A 17,425-nucleotide genomic window follows, 5' to 3' on the forward strand; every position below is an offset into this window, starting at 1 on the left:
ATCAACACCATGATAGAATAGTTTGTATCCTCCTCCAATACTACGTGCCTTGCTGCCCTTCCACCTTGTCTCCTGCACACACAGTACATCTACCTTCCTTCTCTCCATCATGTCTGCCAGCTCTCTGCCTTTCCCTGTCATTGTGCCAACGTTAAGAGTCCCTATTCTCAAACCTATGTTCCTGCCTTTTCCCTTCTCTCTCTGGCAACGGACCCTTCTGCCTCCCCTCTTTCTTCGACCAACAGTAGTCAAATTTCCACCGACACCCTGTAGGTTAACAGCATCGGTGGCGGTCGTTGTTAACCCGGGCCTCGACCGATCCGGTATGTCTAAAGTGTTGTGGATGATTCGCATGGTTATTTTGGCAATTTTTACGCCGGATGCCCTTCCTGACGCAACCCTCTCTATTTATCCGGGCTTGGGACCGGCACAGAAGTTACTGGCTTGCAACCCCTGTGGCTAGATTAGTTAAATGGATTCATAAATTATCAAAAAGAAATGAACCGACCTTAAGCACATTTCAATGCAAAGCAAACACAAATCTTGTAATAAAAGCTATTTGACATTTTATGAACAAAATGCAAGTTTGACACATATTCCAAATTCATGTCTGCTTACGAAAACTGTAAAAAGTACTTCATATTTACTGTATAAAAATGTTTAAGTTAAAACTGTGAAAGTCAAATACGACTAAAAGTACTTTTAAACTCACTTTTATTTTTACTTTTTCCTAAACGTCTGCTGCACATTTTGAGTAAATATTTATTTGTATTCTTTCAACTTGTGTAAATAACCATTAAAGTCTAAGCAACAATTTTCAAATATATGATGCAAGAAAGAGCGAAACTAAAGGAGCCTTGTCAAAACTTTTCTTTTTCAAAACAGATGGAAATAAATTGCTAACATTTGATCTTTTATCATACATATGCATAAATGTTACAGCCTTGACATTTTTAATCGTTTATAGTTCACAAAACATTTTTGTCATAAGTTTTGACTGCATACCTTTGTCCGCTAGGGGCGCTATCCCGCCTTCTGCCGACCTGCTGAACTTCCTCATCAAAAAGTTTGCTTGGGGTCGAAGTGGGCGGGGCCGTTTTGACCGCGCGACCCATTAGGGGAAGCTGTCAGTGATGGAAGGTAATCTTCACGTGCGCAGCAGGTCCTGTGATGTCAGTCGGTCAGAGCAGCTTGGCAGACGAGCAGTAGAGGTCAAGGTGAGCGCCAACACGGTTCATTTACCCACTAATGTCTGCACTTTTTTCTGTTTGTTAGCAGTTATTCTACAATTTTGATACACTTAAGCACGTTTTGGCGCGAAGGCGGCTTTTAGTTTCCAAAATATAAGTTAAATAAATGAAATGTTGTTTTTTTGTCAATGAATTAGACTTTTTTGGGTGTTTTTTTTTTAAAGCACGTTAGGATGGAGTGGCGCCAGCAGACCAGTATCAGCTGTGCGGACGCGTTCAGCGAGGCTCAACGCTGGATTGAGGTTATTTCACCACATCCACCTTTCCTCCACACCAATTGCGGACATGATGATCATGATCATATGGCGACATCAATTTCAACTTTGTGTGTTTTAGGTTTAACTTTCTAACTTAAAGACTTTTCAGACATTTGAACACCTAAACGCAACACATCTTGATAAGACTTACACAGGTCTCCTTATCTAGAAGCGCTCTGCTGTTTTTCCGGATAAAGCAAAAATATTTGAATGCAAGACGAGTGAGGCTGTGAAGAAATTCAAATGAATACAAACCAAATAATTGCCTGCTATCTAAAAGAAATTAGGAAAATGCAAATGATGCACACCAGCACTGTGGGATTTCTCTTTTTAGTGCATGTCTGCTGGGTGTAAAACAATATAAGAAAGTGTATATGTGGGCTGTTTGCACCTAAATGCAGCACAGCAGGTAGGTGGGCTTCATGTTTCAATGTGGAGGAGGATGTGGTTTAGAAAAAGGAACAGGAGACTCTCACTGTAGAGACAAGAATGACCCTTTAAATTTGGATGGTCCCAGTGATCACTTGCATTTCAACAAATCATTGAGATAAGACAGCACATATACATTTAAAAATAAAATTGCAAGCTACAGGAAGTAGATTTTTATATATATATATATATATATATATATATATATATATATATATATATATATATATATATATATATAATATAACACACACACACACAGCGTGCTACATTAGAGTACTGAAATATTGCAAAAGTTGAACGTTTGAGGCAAAGCATGGAGTAGATTCATCTTGATCTTTTTCTTAAAACCAAAAATGTTTCTATGTAAATTTGTCAAAATTATTTAAAAAAAAAAAGGTAAAATACAGTAGTCTTTAATCGCATAAATTAATCAGCAATTATTTCCAATTGTGAATTCTAATAACTGGTTTAAAATAGCTTTCTAGGCCCATATGTACCAATCATTTGGCACTCAACTTGTGATTCACAAGCCACACATTTGACATTTTTCAAAACTCCTTTCGTTTGACACGACTTGAGAGCATGCACCATGGGAGCGGCTGTGGTGCAGCGGTAGGGCGGTCGACCCATGATTGTAATATTGCAGGTTCGATTCCCGCCTTGCATGCCCATGAGTCAAAGTGTCCTTAGGCAAGACAGTGAACCCCACCTTGCCTCTGGTGGTAGGCGGGCGTCTGTGTTTGGCAGCGGAGCGGCCACCAGTGTGTGTGACTGGGTGAATGGGTCTGTGACTGTAAAGCGCTTTGTCCTTGTAGGTCGAAAGGCGCTATATAAGTATACGCCATTTACCATTTCTTCTCTGACGGGCGTCTGATTGAGGATCTGCGTCGGAGAAAATGCCACCATGCCGCATCATGGTTCCATCCTTTGAACCCACATCATCCACTCAATCTATTGCCGAGTTGGACTAAAAACGTTATGTGACAGTGGATTCTTAGGGGGGAGGGGGGTGTAATTAGTGAGAAGAAAAGCCTTATGAGGCCCCCTCTTCGTTATAGAGGCCTCATTACAAGTTTCCCTGCTCTCACTGCTTTCTAAAGTGACGGCTTTTTAAAAATGCACAAATATTGCTTTAGGTTAGTTCGATTTTTTTATTTATTTATTTTTGTCTGAATGTTATAAAAAAGCAAACATTGTTGATTTGTTTGGCAAATTTTTGTGCATACATACGCACCAGTCAAGGTTTGGACTTAATCACTTTAATTAACTTGAACAGGGAGTGTTTGTGTTGTGTGTGTGGGAAGGTGGTGTTTTTCTTTCATTTTTGCCAGCAGATTTAGCACTGAAGCAGTGACAGTGATGCTGTTTATGAACTCCTGGAGCCTTCATAAAATGTTGCAGGACTAATTAAATCAAAACACTGGTACTGCTATTCAAGCATTTGATATTTATTTACCAGGCCGTCTAATTTTAGATTCTTATTTTATTTTTCTCTTCAATATCAATGTTAACTCTCGTTATTTTTTTTGTCTTCATGTTGATTGTTCTTAGAAAAGTTGACATCTTAAAAGCATCTTGTTACACAGAATAATGGGTGGCCGTTTTTCTGTCCTTGCCATAAAAAAAAGTGGGATCTATGTATATAATTGTCAATTAAATTGACTCGCATGGGTCGTCTCTGCTTCTAACTTGGTGCAACCTTAATAATATACTGACTTTTCTTTTTCTTTTTTTTTCTTTTTTTTTTTTTATAAGGAAGTGACTGGAAAAAGCTTTGGATGCAGTGACTTTCGTGCTGCCTTGGAGAATGGTATTCTACTCTGCGAGTGAGTTAAATTTTATTTTATTTTATCTTTTAAAGAGTCTTGCCATAACAAAATATAAACTGTTTGAACACGGCAGCCTCTGATTTATTGTCATTGGAAAAGTGTTTGCAGAAAATGCCTTAAGCTAGTTAGAAGTCCTGCGTAGATCTAGTTTTTAGAGATCGAACTCACTGCTCACCTTTGTTAAAGAATTGATGAGGATTTCAGAGTAAGTGAGAAGCTTCATAGTTACACAGATGAGACATTTATGGAGTAAAGTTTGTTTTTCATGACAAATCTTTCATTTTTGTTTAAGAAATACTCTACTAGAAGCAGTGACATGTTGATTTTCAACACCTATGTCCCTGTCGGTCCTTGCACGCACTCACACACACACACACACACACACACCTTTTTACATTGTTTGTTTACATTGTTGTTTTCTTATAAGAAATATTCCATCGCAATTGTATTTAGCTCAGTTTTGATCACATTTATATTTTTACTGCTCTGTAATTGACCAGAGTTACAAATATAATGAAGATTCTCAAAATCCTTGAAAAAATATGCCGCATGCCCGTTTCAAATTTTTCGGCACTGGCCATGCACACCCATATTCAAACTCTACCCTGAATATCATGTTGCCATTATTTTTCTTATTAGTTTAGCTGGAATAAGGTGTACTTTAATATACACCATAAATTGAAATGCCAGTTTTATTTGTGATATTTGAGCTTGTAGGCCTTTTATTTACAGTAAAATCTTTTACTTAAAGTCTCACTCCAATGAAAACAGTTTTGGTGTTTTTAACATGTTCTTGTAGCAATTTCTGCTGAACTACTGCTGCTCTGCAGAAACTTTATCCTTGAAAACAACACAGGTTCTTTTTCTTCTAAATAGCTTTTATCAGCTGGCTTCCGACTATACAAACCTGTGCAGACTTTCCCCTTCATCCCCGTCTCCATTTGTCAGCTGTAAATTCACCACGTTGTTCAATTCTTCACGGGGAAACTACTTGCACGTTTCACTCCTTGCACTTCTGCTACTGCAGATTCTAAGAAATGTGATGCAACACAACATGTTTAGGACACCAGTTGCAGGAAAAAGATGCGCTGTCATGAGAATTATCTGCAACCACTAAAGGTTTTTTTTTTTTTCTTAACCTACTCTCTAAATTACTATTCAGACTGCTTTTTATTTTAGAGGAGTTGATATAAATCCAGTCACCAATGTCTTGGAAGAACTGTCCAGTTGAATGTCATGTGTTTCCCCCCTACTGTTAAATTTAGAACAGTTGTGTGTTCATGCTAAAATCAAAGATTTCATTATTTTTGGAATCCAACCTGTACAAATATAGTTTTTGGAGTTATATTAAACCTTTTTTCTTTTTCTTTTTTCTCTAAAAGCTTGATAAACCAGTTGAAACCAGGCATCATCAAGAGAATGAACAGACTTTCAACTCCTATTGCTGGTCTGGTGAGTGACAGACATCGCACCTCAGACATCTGGCACAATATCTACCAGTGCGAGAATGCTAAAAGTACCTGCTAGACAGGAAGTGTTTGCAGCCACCATGGTTTCCTCTTGATGCTTCATGTGCCATTTCAAAAAAAAAAAAGAGAGAGAGAGAGACTGCATCTGAGTGGGATTATCAAACAGCTGAATATGTAAAGTTTTATTGAACATCCATGCAAATGGGGAGACTTCTTTTTTTTTTTTTTTATAGGTTTCAGGCTGAGTTCCTGTAAGGCCATCTAAGCATAAATGCCAAAATTTCCCAAAGCAAGGGGTTTAATTTCAACCACCATTAGCAGCTATTAAACGGCTGTGGAGCAGCAAGGGACACAGAAGTGGTGCTATGTGAGGCGTGGGATGCCGTTGTAGCAGAGGGCTGGCAATGAGCCACAGTATACATGTTTCAATCTAAGAAATGACTCAAAAGGGGTTGGATAACCAGTGCAGGAAATCTTACATGTTGCATAGTAATTTAAATGGAAAAATGAAAGTTGGAATTTTGTATGTTTTTGTCATAATTTCAATTAAGTTTTCTTGACACGAATGCTTAACTTACTACAGAATTTTACTGTTTCCCTCTAAATTGAGGTTTGTCTTGCAACAAAACAAATGGCTAAGCAATCAGGCCTGAGATGATTAACCCAAAGAAACTGAGAATTCAATTTTTTTATAAAAATATTAATGATCTTGTCTGCTTTCAATATAGTTGGCCAAATATTTTCTACAGAATCAAAGTGATTCTCATGGCTGCATCATGCAACTTTTGTCTTTCAATGTCACGTTTTACTAAAAGGAGAGAATAAAGTGTTTTACTTCCTCTGCAGGATAATGTGAATGTTTTTCTAAAGGCCTGTGGGAAACTAGGACTTAATGAATCTCAGCTGTTTCATCCGGGTGACCTGCAGGATCTGTCCACTCGAGTGACACTCAGGTAAAGCTTTTTTGTTACAGTGTGTGCTAAAACACTGCTTTTCTTTCCTAATTAGACATAAAAGTTAGGCCGAGGAATATATCTTGTTGGTCTGATGGGAGTAGCAGTCCTAGCTTTGGCTGTCTGGGTTTGATTTTCAGATCAACAGTTTTTATTGTAATCTTAGAGAATTTATATTCATCCATTGTGTAAGACATGCTCTTGACCCACTGTGTGAAATGTGACTTAAAGTTATTTGAACCGGAGTGAAGCACGAGTGCTGCAGACAGCATCAAAGTCATGAAAAAGTGACAAGATAAAGACTAAAACACAGAAACGGGCACATTTGTGAATCACCTTGGCTTCCCAGCAAGCAGTAGGTTTGCTTTCCTCCATCTGATCATGGTGAACTTGTTTTGAGGAGCTGTGGGTGGGTGGGCAGGAATTTTGATGGTTAGTGATCGCGATCGCTCCAGCTCTATGGGTCCTGTGACAGACTGTCCAGGGTGTTCCTGCCTTCGCCCCACAGCAGCCGGGACAGGTTGCAGAAAACCCTGCTACCATGAAAGGGATACAGTGGGTTATGTAAATGATGAGAGTTCAGGAGGGGAACTATAGGATAGATCCTCCATATCGGATGCGTTTTCTACCCGCTGTCACTAAGCAAAATCGCGCCGCAGGACCTGAGGTGACATCCGTACCATTGATTTAACATAAAAACTGGCTACCTCTTGCATGCAAATAGCTTTCAGTGTGAACGTACCTTAACCGTAACCCGTAATCCTAAACTTAACCCTTCCTCTGGGTCCATGTCGCACTTATTTGGGAAATTAAGTGCAAATATTCACTTTCTTTCTGGCCTTTCATTTTATTTGCTGTGCAAATGAATTCAACAATCTGCATGTGCTAGCATCAAATCAGTTCTCAGCCACAGCCAGAGCTGCTTGCTGGTGCAATGGAGTCTAAATTAAAACGTAATTCAAAGCTTTTTCATGGCCTTATCAAAGTTCTTTTTCCTGTGTAATTTTACTAAACAGCAGGGTCTGGTACATTTGTTTTGGTATTCTGCATATTGTTCAAAAAGTGTCGATTTGGAACCAAAAATGTCACTTTTAGCTATTTATCGCTAAAGATAAACTTTTGACAAGAGACTCAGTCTGTGTCGTTTGTCTCCCCCCCTCCCATTGTGTGGAGGTCTTCACTTGCACAAGACACAGTTTACAGAAATGGGGGGTGAAGGGCGGGGGTACTCATCTCAACATCAATGGCCACGCCCATGAAGAGGAGATTTTGGAAACAGTGGCTCCAGATAATGATGAAAAATGGCTTTTTAATACATTTAGGCTGTGGGATTTTAGTTAAAAACTTCATAATCATAATTAAAACACCACTGGGAATGTGTTTGTTTGTTTTTTTAAAGACAAAAAGTCTTTTGGGGCACTTTTTTAATCAGTTTAGTCAGTTTTCCAAAAGAATAAAAAATAAAACTGGATTAATGTGTTATGCTGATCGGTTTGAAAATGACTTGTATGGTTATAATGAGCAAATTGAGATAAATGGACACTCATCTATAGAATAAGGTGACTGAAAGCAGCTACTTTGCATGGGCAAAGTTATAAACTCTGCCTGACAACCCCTTCCTTTATGTGAGCTGATGGCTTATGCCTGTCTATAAAACCTGATAAGTAGCTGATTAGTGGAAAGTTGGCAAATGAGATAGATTAAGATTTTCATTTTTTTGTGTGTGTTTCCGACCTGCTTTCTTTTCCAACAGCAATATACTCTATTTCAACCCTCGTATTTATTAATGCCCTCGTGATGTAAATTAATATTTTAAACTGCATCATTTCCTCTATGAATATTTGTTTCAGGCATGAGGAAAGCAGGAGACGACTAAAAAATGTAAGTTTGTTTATTTTCCTTCTTAACCTATAAACAGCATACCATAAATGTATGTTCATACATGCATAAATGATGACCTGTGACAAGTTTTCAGGTGTTTTTGTTCTTTTTCAACATGGGATATGTGAACGTGGGATGTTTCATATAAATATGCCTTTATGTGCTGATGGCATCTCACATGTTTCACGGTTATGAGGTTGTTTATCCCAAAAGACTCATTTGAGCCACACAACAGCTGACAAGTTGCTCTTGGTAATGAGGCTTTGTCAGAACAACCCCTCTTTGAACTGTTTGAGTGTTGCATTTTTCTTTTAATTACCAATTAAGGTCAATAGGAGTTCAATTAAATCTACGGTTTTGTCCATGTTTTCCAACTAGCTTAACAAATTTAAAGAGGAGCCACTTGTCATTCAGTGTTTATCTGGAAAAAATAAAGTTAAATGGAGGAGGATTGAGAAGGGCTTCTGGATCTAAGTAAAAGTTATTCTAAATTGAGGATCAACAAACCCACAGTCTTTATTGAACAGACAGGGCCACAAGTTGTTTTGTGTAAAAATATATTTTTGTAGCATCCTGATTATACTGTCATTGCTTTGTGTAGAAAGTGGTTAAATCCAGAAATCCACTTCCTGAAAGATGTGATCTGACCCACCCGGGTTTAGATGTGATCTGACCCACACGGGTTTAGATGTGATCTGACCCACACGGGTTTAGATGTGATCTGACCCACCCGGGTTTAGATGTGATCTGACCCACACGGGTTTAGATGTGATCTGACCCACCCGGGTTTAGATGTGATCTGACCCACCCGGGTTTAGATGTGATCTGACCCACCCGGGTTTAGATGTGATCTGACCCACCCGGGTTTAGATGTGATCTGACCCACCCGGGTTTAGATGTGATCTGACCCACACAGGTTTAGATGTGATCCGACCCACCCGGGTTTAGATGTGATCCGACCCACCCGGGTTTAGATGTGATCCGACCCACCCGGGTTTAGATGTGATCCGACCCACCCGGGTTTAGATGTGATCCGACCCACCCGGGTTTAGATGTGATCTGACCCACACGGGTTTAGCTTTACTTAAACATTTTGAAATCCCTAAAATTATCTTTTTCAAACCACATGGCCATGGGCTTTTTTGTCTATAGCCTAATTTGTTTTTAATTGAAAAGTTTTGTTTTAATTGGAAAGATTTGTTTAATGCTATGACATTGGTTTGCTTTTTAGCGGTTTGTCTATGGTGATTGGAATGATGATTTCACCTGTCTTTAGTAGTTTGAAGTCCAAGGTTGAGCCAAAATAGAAAAAAAAATTAAATGTATTGAAAAGAAGCAATTCTTGTACATTGAGTCATGTTTGGGGTGAAAGGTCAATTATCTGTTCCTCTTTATACATCTGTAAAGATTCTGATTCATCCAGGATGATTCCATAACAGAGAGAGAGAGAGATAGATATAGGTTTAGAACTTAGTTTTTTTGCAGTTGAAGATGTTTTGCTTTTAATCCAAAAGGCTTTCAAGAATTGATAGTTTTTTTCCACTACATTCCTCTTCATATCAAAGTTCTTGGTGGCCTGTACTTGCTTTGCTGCCTGTCTGTTTGAAAAGAGTCATGTTTTATGGAAGAATGGGAAAAAACTTTTTTTACTTTGCTTTAAAGAGGTTATGCTTCAAAAGGTTTCCATCTTTCAAGGCCAGCAGGGCCCTCAACTAGTTGTAGGAGGCAGATTTGGGCCATATGGTTTGTTCTTTTTTTCTTTTATGAGGGTTTGTTGTGTTTATTTTGTATGACTGCGTTTGTCATGGAGGCAACGCAGCAACGGAAAGAGGCGTTGCCCCTGCCTTGCTCCTCCCTGGACCAACCGTGGGCCGGGCGGATGGCTGCCTGGAGTGCGGAGCGGGTCTCCCTTGGGGGGTCCTGGCTCGTACCTGGGGTGGGGGCGGGGGGATGCCCGGAACTCCTGGGTGGTGGTGGGGTGCTCGTCTGGGGCTGTGGGCGTCCTTCTCCGGTGGGGCCCTGCGTTGGCCGCTCCCGGCGCGGCGGGGGGGCTGCTCTCCTGGTTGGGCTGGGGCGGCGCTCTCTTTCCCTCCGTGCCTCCCTGCTCTCTGGCTCTGGGGGCCTTGCTGCGGTCCTGCTGGCCCTGGCCTGGGTGGCGGGCTTGGTCGCCCGGGCGGCGGTTGTTCCCTGCCGGTTCCCGTGTGGCGTTGGGGGGATTTCGGCTGCCACTGCTGCTGCGGTGGGGGTCTTGGGGTGGGGATGGCTGGGCACTCTCCCTCCTTCTTGTCACGTTCCACCATCCATTTTAGAAGAACATAAACACTCACCTGAGCACAGGTGTTAGCTCACCTTTGCACTAACAGTTTGCATGATTGAATGACTGAAATATTTCACACTAGTTTGTTTTAAGGCATAAGTATACGTGTGAACACTATCTGTTTTGTGTACATGTCGACAGGTGGACATTTTTGCAGCTAGCAGGTGTGTTTATAACATTTGAGTGTGTGTGTGGATAGGCCCCGCCCTTTTTGTACTACATTTGAACCTTACCATAATGATTAACAACCAGTAAACTTGTTGCTTTATGCTGCTTCATGGTCTTACCCCCCTTCCCCTCCTATTATCACCCTCCTACCCCCCCTCTCTCTAACGTCCCTCTCTCTTCTTCCCCTCTTTCCTTTTCCGTCCGGTCCAATTACAAAAGGGGTTTATTCAGACATACCTTCGGTTTGTCTGAAGATTAATAACCCCTCTTGTTAAAATAAAATATGTCCAACACAAGAGGCCCTCAGCTCTCATCTGCCTGCCTAGCTGTTGGACAGGACAAGTTAAAACAAAAAAAAAAAAAGAGGCGTTGCCTTGGGCGCTCCAGGATGAGGCAGGCGGACGAGAGGGGATGCGCAGCAGAGGAAAAAGGAGGGCTGTTCGGCCGGCTTATGTGCTCTCTCTGAAATTTGAACAAGGAAGTGATTGCAGACGTTGTGCTGTCCGAACAGTTTGATCCAAGCAAAGAAATAAATGGCTTCTAGCCTGTTCCAGAGCAACGGTGTCCCGCTTCTTTAGTTTGCGTCCCGACCGGGACCGGACCGGAAATAACAGCTGTTTCTGACTACAGTCTGAAGCCTGAGGCTGAAAGGTAACGCACTGATGGGGCTCCAGCTGTCCTCGAACAGCAAAACCAGCCCACAAAAGCACTTCAGTGAGTCATGTGATCTCAGTTGGTGGTGTCCTGAGTTGACGTCACTGACCTACGACTCGCATTTACTGGGGAATATCCGATTTGTCTGCTTACATGGCACACGCAAGTGCAGAAATCCAATTTGTATCCGATTTAATTCCACATATGAATGAGGCCTCTATCCGATCTGAGAAAATTGGAATCCATGCGCTTTTTGTCCTGCTTACACGTTCACCGGTCATATCCGATCTGTGCAACATGAGAGGAAAAAACCGGAATTGAGTCACTTGAACCATGCAGTGTAAATGCAGCCTATTTGATGTTTCACTAACAAAGACCAAGGTGGTTAAAACTGCATCCCTGTTGGCAAACGTTTCTACTCTTTTTCTCAGGTTTTGATTACAATCTACTGGTTGGGTCGCAAGGCTCAGCTGGACTTGTTCCACAGTGGTCCTCAGCTTAATTTTAAAGCTTTTGAAGGACTGCTGGGGTTGGCTTTGTCCAAGGTGACCACTCTTTCTTACCTTTTGAACATTGTATTTTTTTTAACACACATATTTTTTAATCAATTTCAACTTTGTACTCTAAATTTTAGACTCTAGAAGATGGGAGTAATGTGCTGGGGAAAGATGAAGGACACAGAGAGCGTCATGAGTTGGAGAGGGAGGAACGTCGGCGCGTAACACCAAGTCTCTTAAGAGGGAACTCAGTGGAACATATTGAGTTTCTGCAAACTTGCGTTTCCCAAAATGATGAAGGTGCATGTTTCCTCTGCTCACTGTTCTCGTAAATAGGTTGTATATTCTGAATCCCTTGATGTTGTTGTCGTGCATTCCACACAACTTGAGAAAATGAGCACTTGAAATGCAAAAGTACCATTCAATGCCCTGAACTTAAAGCCTCTGCAGTTGAAAACATACTTGTGAGGTTTGGTTGAGTGTATTTGTCATATGCAATTATCAAAAAGGTCAACAATGGCATGAAATGCTTGGAATGTCAATCGAGAGGCACTCATAGTATGCAATAGTAGTACCTTGCAAAAACATAGATGGAAAAGTACAGAAATAACAAAGAGTACTAAAGTACAAGTACTAAAAGACACAGGGCAGGTCAGGTTAAGATAAAAGGATGCTGTAAGATTGAATACAAAGGTGCAGGTAAGGTTAAAATCAGTTTTGGACCGTGTGACGGTAGCATTAAATATTTGTGGTACTCTCAGGTAACTGCTTTGTGAAACCATAGCTTTATTGCTAAAACAGAAGTGGATGTCATTGTTTTGGAGAGTTCCACACTGACATTTGTGTGCACAATATTCTCAGATATGAAAACATTTTACAAATACTTGTTACCCCTAATGTCCTCCTTTTGTTTCTCTGTAGTGTTTGGGGAATTTCTCCCATCTTATGGTTATACTCGGGCATTACAACAAGGTAAAGTTGGAATAATATCAAATTGAGTGTAGAAATTTTGATAAACTCCACAAAATATTTATCTGCAACTATATATCAGAGAAACTTAAGCATATTGAAGCTATTTATGCTCAAGTAACAAGATATCTCACCTCTTGATCCTTTTACCTCAGTTTGTCATCAGTCTGCTAGTGGCTGCTCAGTAATAGAATGTGACAAGTTCCACAAAGCGGTGGCAAAAGTATGTGTTAGCTGAGAGGGCTTATTGTTGACTTAAAGCGTCCCAAAGGCTCGACTCTCGCTGTCATTCAGCAAAGGTTATTTTTTTCCCCCTCTATTTTACAGATTCCATTTCAACCTTGACTGTTTTTGCTTCAGAAGACAATTTCTTTCAAGCGGATGATCCTTTTCTTTTTGTTTCGTCTCTGCCGTCTCAAGGTTGTGGAAGTGACGCCGAATCTGAGCAGGTGTACAGAATGGAGGACAGGCAGTCTTCAGCGAACAGAAACAAAGGCTACATCCCAACACCACTCCGAAAAAAACAAGTACGGGACGATAATGCGAGAAGCAGTGTCAGTCCACTCCCCAGGTAAAGAAAAAAGTGTTTGCTGCCACATTAAAGAAGGGCAATGCTCCTAACCTGCTTATCAAAGGCTGTCTGCATTCATTTTTTTCTTCGAGTATTCCTTTTTTTTGCACTGTATTCTATATTTTCAGATGTAATTGGAAGCATTAAGACACTAAGTTTATGTGGGAAACCCACATTTTTGAATGCCTTAAACTATTTCTTCAAATCAGTTGTTCTAAACATTGGCATTCTTTTTTGGACACGTTAAATCCTTCATCTGCATTGTTTAAACTAAATATCTGAACAATTTAGGATTTTCATCTTTAACAGGGTCTTGCATATATTCACTGACACTGGTGATATATCTAGGAATTCTCCATGTTGTCAGATCTGCCCTTATGTGTTTTAATAGAAATGATGGCTTTTCTCTTTAGCCTGCCCCAATATATTACACTCTTTTGGAGCTCATTTGGAAATTTTCAACTGGAAATTGACTAAAATTATCTTGTAGTTGTCATCTCTAGTCATGCTGTAATGCTTTACTATGCAAATTTGTGAGCTCATTGTTTAGGTATAAAATGCCTTCTGGGATGCTCACAAATTTGCAGCTTTGTTTGCCTAATTGCTTTAACTTCATACCTGCAAAGGAAAGTCTTGTAAAACATATTGTTTACGTTTCGTCATTCAGAAGTAGAAACAAAAATTTAAGTTAGTTTTGTTCCTGTTTTGCTGGTTTGTTTAGTATTCTGAATTAAAAGCTGCTATGGGGTTGGAATCTTGGTAAATGTTTTTTTTTTTTTTTTTTTTTCCCCCGTGTACCAGCCTTTTGATTTTATTTATGATAGAATCTGTCCGTTTTTAAAATAGAAATCCAATTTTGAAAAAATATAAATAGTATAGTAATTAGTAAAATACAGTTACAGATAACCAAATTGTGTTTAAATCAACTGAGTTAAACTGTAATCGCAAACTTTATTTTACAGTTTTTCTTATTAGTAAGTTTCTCTTTTATAGTCTTTTTGTAATTTAGCTTAGATAAAATAAATTTTACATTTTTTTTTTTTACATTTTAGACGGCTTTGATTTAGTTTGTTATGGTTTTTTCTTGTTGGAAAGTCTTTCAGAATTGTTTTGTGCTTGTGGTCTGAGACTGCAACAATGGAGCAAAAAGCTAGACTGCATCATGTGATGTAACCTTCCTAAGCAAACTTTGAGGACTAATGGTACCATGTAAGTAGGCCTACACAATAAATCGCAAATTTATCGTTATCACGATATCAAGCAAATCACAAAAGTTGTTGAAAAGTGCGATAAATGGTTACCTTAAATGTAGTAAAACAATCTTATGGCAGCTTGAAGTGTTTAACCAATCAAATAAATTAATATGCATTTTACCAATCGGATGGACTCCTTTTATGTTAGATGTTCACCTCCTATGTAGACGAGGGTCATTTTGAATGTAAGTTATGTTGACTCTTATTTCAATTCAACAGTTGCAGCGAAATGGACATTGTTTTTGCTTCTTTTGCTATTCAGGTATTGCAAGTTATATCATCATCGCAATATCGATTAATAATGTCGCAACTCATGAGATTTCCTCATATCGTGCAGCCCTGCGTGTAACTGTTTATAACCACCTCGGTTTACAGTGTTTAAAGAAAAACAAACGGGGAGAATTTCTTCTCTGCATTCTTCCACATTTGCAGAAGGCCTGTCCAGTGAATAGTTTGGCACAAGTCAGATAAAATCGGATGAATTTGCAGCTAACCGAGCAGCACTGGCCTGGCATGTCAGAAACAGGATCTTTTTTTAATACAGTTAACTAATTTATTGTAAAGGTGACGAGCAGCATTTAAAATTATTAGACTGTTGATTCAAAATAAGTTAAAAAAAAAAGAAGAAAAGTAAAAGCCACAAGAAATAGTTCTGTAGTAAAAGTAAATAAAATGAACAGCATATGCTCCAAAGCAAAAATGTTTTTAAGAAAACCGTGCATGATTAAAACAATGACTTGACTTTTATGTTAGGTTGGTAAATGAGTGGTTAAAATGCAGCAGTCAGGCCATAGGTTGTGGTTCTCAACTAGTCTTACCTGAAATCTGACAGGCAGCATCTAACCAGCTTTATGTAACTGCCTTGCTTCCAATATTCTTTTGACGCAGTGATTTAAAACACAATTTTAATTTGGTTCGCTGCGACTAATCCTCATTAAAAGATTGTCTGTATTGATTCCGGTCTGCTGTGAATGTGGATGTACCGTTCTTTACCGCAGCGCCGTTGATGCCCCGCTGTCTCAGCTCAGCGCAGTACCCCCTCCTGAGCATGCCATTGATAAAGAGTTTTTCCTTCAACTTCCATGTGAGGAAGACTCAGAAGACGAATATACAGAGGCAGACCCGATCCTTGATGACTTGTATTTTCGGCGATTGCGGCTTGCCCTCCATCAGGCATCCCCCAACCCTGAACATAACCGCTTCTTGCCCCGATACTGGACGCCAGAGGAGGATGTCCGTGTGAAGAGGATCTATCTCGGCTCCCAGAGGCGACCGTGGTATCGTAAGATGCTCCGCCTAAGGTCTGATGACTCCATTTTTTTACCCTTACCCAGCAGTTCAGAGGTCAGCTAAATGCAAACTAATTCATCACAGCTAAGCTGAAAAAAGTCTTTTACTTCAGTGTGTTTTGATTCAAAACTGTTTTTAATTGTTGCTTTGCTTTAACAAGTAATTTCACAACTGCATTTACAGATTTGAGTGTGACGACTTCTATTGTAAAAATTAACACACCGATGGTAGCAAATTTAATCTGTTTATGATGGCTTTTTAAACATAGTACTGCTTTGAACAGAGATTAATTTTAACTTAGATAAATCAAACTAAAAAAGCTGCATTTGGTTAGCAGAAAACTTGGCTTTTGAAGAGTGAGACATTGTTTGAAATGGCCAGCATTTTTGTGAACAATGGCATTTTAACCCTTCAGTTTTTACTTTTTTCTAAATGTATAATCGCCCCTCTGTTTTTTTTTCTCTTCTTTTTCCCCCCTGTTTCTGTCTTTTCTTCATCTGATTGTAGCCAGAAAGCTTTGGCTTTTGCAGGAGACTTGGACTCCCAGCATTCAACGTCTGCTAGCCTGCAAAGCTTCTCTGCCATATCTGGAGAACTCTGAGGACATTTTCCAAGCCTGAACTGCCACCCACCAACCTTTAAAAATAATATATATATATATATATATATATATATATATATATATATATATATATATATATATATATATATATATATATATATATATATATATATATATATATATATATATATATATATATATATATATATATATATATATATACATTTATTTCAAGTGTGGTCAAGTCTAGCTTTTTTGTTTTTTAATATTTTATTTTGTTATTTTTTTTTTCTTTCTCTTCACTGTGAGAAATCTTGTACTATTTTAGTTGCTATCATGGAACTGTTTATGGGGTTGACAGAATCCTACCGAGTGACGCATTTGCTTTTGTTAGACATGACTAATGTGTTATCGGTTCCCTGTGCCAATAACAGATACTGTTTTGGTTAACACTTTTTCCCCTTGTGGTGTCACCTAACATTTGTGTGAAAAAATAAATTAAACTCAATCAACTGCTAAATGGTCTGAGTCATTTGCTGCATTGTTTAAGTTATTTAATTTTAAATATAGTAAAAACAACTGCTTTGACTGTTTAAAATGTTGTTTTTTTTACTCTAACCATGATTGTATGCTTGTGGTACCATTTTTATCTCTTATGTGTAGTTCAGTTTGTATTTATCAGTACTCGTGTCCCTCTTTGGTTCTGTAGAATCAGTCAAATCCAGGTCAGGCCTAACACACCAGTTCAGGTCAACCCTGGCTGGATTTGGTGAGTCTGAAAGCTGAAGCTTTTCTGGATTTGTGACTTATCTAGCAGTACGTGCTTGCTTGCATCTTGATGCATGTATGCTTTTCCTTGCATTCCGTGTGCTTACGTTATGTACTATATTGGAAATGTTTCTTCAAAGAGGCCATGCTTGATACATAACACTGCAACTTTACTTCTTGGCAGGAGGTTAAAGCAACTTCTGACAGACTTTCCTCATAACAGTTGCATCAACTTTTCTTCTTTAGGACTTGTGTCAAACTTTTCTGCCATTCTGCTCACATTTTGCTAAGGATTGTCTTGTCTA

At 39.2% G+C, this 17,425-nt stretch overlaps 1 protein-coding gene across 8 annotated transcripts in view; it reads left to right on the top strand.

Moving 5' to 3' along the window:
- The first annotated feature begins 1,083 nt into the window (after window positions 1–1,083).
- Window positions 1,084–17,425, top strand: part of LOC101172063 (LIM domain only protein 7) — a 28,398-nt gene continuing 12,056 nt past the window's right edge. For 6 of the 8 annotated variants that reach the window (XM_023953398.1, XM_023953405.1, XM_023953401.1 and 3 more), the window contains exons 1-11: window positions 1,084–1,217; window positions 1,415–1,492; window positions 3,695–3,765; window positions 5,151–5,220; window positions 6,084–6,190; window positions 8,041–8,071; window positions 11,642–11,755; window positions 11,845–12,007; window positions 12,629–12,679; window positions 13,097–13,247; window positions 17,062–17,121. In XM_023953398.1, coding sequence (XP_023809166.1) covers window positions 1,134–1,217; window positions 1,415–1,492; window positions 3,695–3,765; window positions 5,151–5,220; window positions 6,084–6,190; window positions 8,041–8,071; window positions 11,642–11,755; window positions 11,845–12,007; window positions 12,629–12,679; window positions 13,097–13,247; window positions 17,062–17,121 — 980 coding nt within the window. In that variant the 5' untranslated portion in view covers window positions 1,084–1,133. The remainder of the gene's footprint in view (window positions 1,218–1,414; window positions 1,493–3,694; window positions 3,766–5,150; window positions 5,221–6,083; window positions 6,191–8,040; window positions 8,072–11,641; window positions 11,756–11,844; window positions 12,008–12,628; window positions 12,680–13,096; window positions 13,248–17,061; window positions 17,122–17,425) is intronic. The other 2 variants (XM_023953404.1, XM_023953402.1) reach the window with 2 other exon arrangements.

Source organism: Oryzias latipes, chromosome 3 (genome assembly GCF_002234675.1).
Source record: "Oryzias latipes chromosome 3, ASM223467v1".
In the NCBI taxonomy this organism is placed as follows: domain Eukaryota; kingdom Metazoa; phylum Chordata; class Actinopteri; order Beloniformes; family Adrianichthyidae; genus Oryzias; species Oryzias latipes.